The 4,477-nt window shown below is 44.2% G+C and overlaps 1 protein-coding gene across 1 annotated transcript; it reads right to left on the bottom strand.

Moving 5' to 3' along the window:
• Positions 1-2,451: 2,451 nt before the first annotated feature.
• LOC138899370 (uncharacterized) lies at positions 2,452-4,172 on the bottom strand. The gene is made up of 4 exons (XM_070185536.1): positions 3,749-4,172; positions 3,137-3,619; positions 2,999-3,089; positions 2,452-2,704 (listed from the first exon to the last, which is right to left on the bottom strand). The coding sequence occupies exons 1-4, from the start codon at positions 4,170-4,172 to the stop codon at positions 2,452-2,454; spliced, it is 1,251 nt and encodes a 416-aa protein (XP_070041637.1).
• Between the last annotated feature and the right edge of the window lie 305 nt (positions 4,173-4,477).

The following is a 4,477-nucleotide window of genomic DNA, read 5'->3' as shown; positions in this document are numbered from 1 at the left end:
TCTCGATTCTAGAGTCATTTTCTCAAAATGTTGACCGAAGTCAAACCTGGGCCTTTAAAGCCAAACTAAGGAATCAAATGTTTCAATTTCAACCAGAACACTTCCAAATCCCGAACCAACCATCCCGGCAAGTCATAAATTAGTAAAAGCAGATATGAGGAGTTTTGTTTAGGGGAACGGGGTTCTAAAATTCAAAATGACCAGTTGGGTCATTACGTTATCCACCTCTTAAACAAACTTTCATCCTCGAACGAGTTTAGAATTTTACCTGGAGTGCTTAATAAGTGTGGATATCAGCTCCGCATGTCCTTCTCGGCGTCCCAAGTCGCTTCCTCGACTGGTTGGCCCCTCCACTGGACTTTTACTGTAGTAATATTCTTGGACCTCAGCTAGTGAACCTGTTTATCAACAATGGCAACTGGCTCCTCTTCATAACCCAATCTCTTATCTAGTTGAACCATGCTGAAGTTTAGCACATGAGATAAGTCGACATGATACTTCCGGAGCATAGATACATGGATAACCAGATGAACTCTTGATAGGCTGGGAGGCAAAGCAAGCTCGTAAGCAACCTCCCCAACTCATCTCAACACCTTAAATGGTCCTATAAACCTTGGGATCAACTTGCCCTTCTTCCCAAATCTCATGATTCCTTTCATCGGCAAAACTTTCAAGAGAATTGTTTTCACCCACCATAAACGATAAATCACGAGCTTTCTAATCCGCGTAAATTTTTTGTCTGGACTGTGCTGTACGAAGTCACTCCTGAATTAATTTTACCTTTTCCATGGCATCCTTTACCAAATCAGTACCATGTAACTTAGCCTCACCGAGCTCAAACAATCCGATGGGCGAATGACATCACCGACCATATAAAGCCTCAAATGGGGCCATCTCGATGTTGGATTAGTAACTGTTGTTATAAGCAAACTTGGACAAAGTCAAGAAACGATCCCATTGACCTCCAAAGTCAATCACAAATTCCCTGAGCATATCCTCCAAAATTTGAACTATCTGCTCCGGCTGCCCGTCGGTCTGCGGATGAAAGGTTGTGTTGAGCTCTACGCGGGACCCCAATTCACTCTGTACTGATCTCCAGAAATGTGAAGTAAACTGAGGGCCTCTATCTGATATGATGGAAATTGGCACACCATGCAACCGAACTATCTCCTGAATATAAATCTGGGCCAACCTCTCCGAAGTATACGTAGTCACAACCGGAATAAAGTGTGCCGACTTGGTCAACCTATCGACAATGACCCAAACTGCATCAAACTTCTGCAAGGTCTGCGGCAAGCCAACTACAAAGTCCATAGTAATGCATTCCCATTTCCACTCGGGTATAGTCATCTGCTGAAGTAGGCCGCCTAGCCTCTAGTGCTCATATTTTAACTTCCTGACAATTTAGACACCTAGTTACATACTCAACTATGTCCTTCTTCATCCTCTGCCACCAATAATGCTGCCTCAGGTCACGATACATCTTCGTAGTACCTGGGTGAATAGAATATCGAGAACTGTGTGCCTCCCCTAGAATCCTTTTCCTGAGTCCATCAATATTAGGAACACATAGACGATCCCGAAGTTGTAGAACACCATCCGCGCCAATAGTAACTTCCTTGGCACCACCCCGTAGTACCGTTTCTTGAAGAACCAATAAGTGTGGGTCATCAAACTGGCGAACCTTGATCTGCTCAAATAATGAATATTGGGCCATAACACATGCAAGAACTCGACTGGGCTTTGAAATATCCAGCCTCACAAGTATGTTAGCCAAGGACTGAATATCCAAAGCTAATGGCCTCTCCTCTGCTGAAATGAAAGCCAAACTACCCATACTCTCTGCCTTTCTACTCAAGGCGTCTGCAACTACATTTGCTTTGCCTCGATGATACAGGATAGTAATATCATAATCTTTTAGTAACTCAAGCCATATATGCTGCCTCAAATTTTGATCCCCCTACTTGAACAAATGCTGCAAACTGCGATGATTGGTGTAAACTTCACAAGACACCCCATAAAGATAATGCCTCCAAATCTTAAGAGCTTGAACAATTGCAGCTAACTCCAAATCATGTACTGGTAATTTTTCTCGTGGGGTTTTAGCTGACATGAGGCATATGCAATAACTCGCCCCTGCTGCATTAATACACAACCCAAACCAACGCATGAAGCGTCACAATACACTGTATATATCCCTGAACCGGAAGGCAACACTAACATTGGTGTTGTAGTCAATGATGTCTTGAGCTTCTGAAAGCTCACATCACAATCATCAGACCATCAAAACGGAGCACTCTTCGGGTTAATTTGGTCAAAGGTGCTGCAATAGATGAAAAGCCCCCCACCAACCGACAATAATAACCTGCTAATCATAGGAAAATCCTGATCTCAGTAGCCGAAGTGGGACGATGCCAATTCTGAACTGCCTCAATCTTTTTGGGATTAACTTTAATGCCCTCGCCCGATATAATATTCCCCAAGAAATGCTACATAATTTATCCAAAACTCATATTTGGAGAACTTAGCATAAAGCTTTTGTTCCAACAGTGTCTGAAGCACCACTCTCATATGCTGCTCGTGCTCTTCCTTACTGCACGAGTAAATCAAAATATCATCGATGAAGACAATGATAAACGAATCAATGTATAGCCTGAATACCATGTTCATCAAATCCATAAACGCCGTCGGAGCCTTAGCCAAACTGAAGGACATCGCCAGAAATTCATAATGACCATATCTAGTCTGGAAAGCAGTATTCGGAATATTCGAATCCCGAATCTTCAACTGGTGGTACCCCGACCTCAAGTCAATCTTAGAGAACACCCTAGCACCCTTCAACTGGTCGAATAGATCATCAATACGCGACAATGGGTACTTGTTCTTAATGGTGACTTTGTTCAGTTGGCGATAGTCAATACACATTCGCATAGTTCCATCCTTTTTATTCACAAATAACACCGGTGCACCCCTAGGCGATACACTTGGTCTGACGAACCTTTTGGCTAGTAACTCCTCAAGATGTTCTTTCAATTCCTTCAATTCTTTCGGATCCATGCGATAAAGTGGGATAGATATAGGCTGGGTATCTGGAGCCAGGTCAATAAAAAATCAATATCACGATCTGGTGGCATGCCTGGAAGGTCTGAAGGAAATACATCGGAGAACTCCCAAACCACAGGCACAGAATCAATAGTCGGAGTCTCTGCAGTAGTATCCCGAACATAGGCTAGATAGGCCAAACAACCCTTCTCAACCATATGTCGAGCTTTTAGAAAGGAAATAACATGATTAGATACGCTAGCAAATGAACCCATCCACTCCAACCTAGGAAATTTTGGCATTGCCAAAGTAACAGTCTTAGCATGGAAATTTAGGACGGCATGATATGGAGATATCCAGTCCATGCCCAGGATAATCTCGAAGTCGGTCATATCAAGCAGCAAAAGATCTGCTCTAGTCTCATAACCACAGAATATAACAACACAGGGCCAATAGATCTGATCCACAACAACAGAATCGCCCACAGGAGTGGACACATAAATAAGAATACTCAAAGACTCACGAGAAACACCCAGGAAACGAGCAAATAGAGATGACACGTATGAATACGTAGATCCTGGATCAAATAATACGGAGGCATCTTTGCCGCAAACAAAAATAATACATGTAATCACTACATCTGAGGCCTCTACATCTGGTCTGGCCAGAAAATCATAGAACAGAGCTAGAGCGCCAACTGGCTGACCTCCACCTCTAGGACGGAACCTACCCATCTGCCCTCCACCTTTGGGTGGTCGGATGACTAGTAGAGCAACTAGTGCGGTAATCATAGGTTGCTGACCTTGCTGCACTGGTCTGCCCCGGAGCTTGGGGCAGAATCTCCGCATGTGGATGGGATCGCTGCACTCATAACAACATTTCGGTGCAATGGGTTGCTGACTAGAAGTCTGACCCTGGGGACCTGAATACCCACTGGAAGAACCCTGAATAGCTGGTGGGCGATAAGAACTTTCTGGCATAGTACTGAAATAAGATCGCATTAGGGCACCCAAAGGAGGCAGTGGTGCTGGATATGGGTGTCTGCTGGACTTCCTTCTCACGAACAGACCTCTACCCCCAGACGGAGTACCTCTGGACTCTCTAGAATATCTAAACCGTTTATCCCTCATAACCTGCTCTCATCTATGCTGATGCAAACCCTCAATCCTTCGGGCTATTTCCATAACCAACTCATAAGAAGCCCCCATCTCAACCTCCCGGGCCATAGTGGCCTGACTACTAGTATGTAAACTTGCAACAAACCTCCGCACTCTCTCCGCCTCAGTAGGGAGTATCATAAGTGCATGGCTAGATAACTCAGAGAACCTCGCTTCATAATCGGTCACTGACATCTGACATGCTTGAGATGTTCAAACTGAAACCGTAACTCTTCCCTCTTAGAGGGTGGAATATACCTATCCAGGAAAATACGGGT

Source organism: Nicotiana tomentosiformis, chromosome 9, assembly GCF_000390325.3.
Source record: "Nicotiana tomentosiformis chromosome 9, ASM39032v3, whole genome shotgun sequence".
Lineage (NCBI taxonomy): Eukaryota > Viridiplantae > Streptophyta > Magnoliopsida > Solanales > Solanaceae > Nicotiana > Nicotiana tomentosiformis.
The sequence above is the reverse complement of the archived record's forward strand: the minus strand, read 5'-3'. Positions and strand labels throughout refer to the sequence as shown.

Excerpts from the sequence above, each read along its gene's own strand:
- LOC138899370 (XM_070185536.1), bottom strand. The coding sequence starts at position 4,172 with ATGAGGGATAAACGGTTTAGATATTCTAGAGAGTCCAGAGGTACTCCG. Across the intron at positions 3,620-3,748 it reads GTTCCGTCCTAGAGGTGGAG|GATCTACGTATTCATACGTG; the intron begins GTCAGCCAGTTG and ends TATTTGATCCAG. Across the intron at positions 3,090-3,136 it reads ATTTCCTTCAGACCTTCCAG|ATACCCAGCCTATATCTATC; the intron begins GCATGCCACCAG and ends ACCTGGCTCCAG.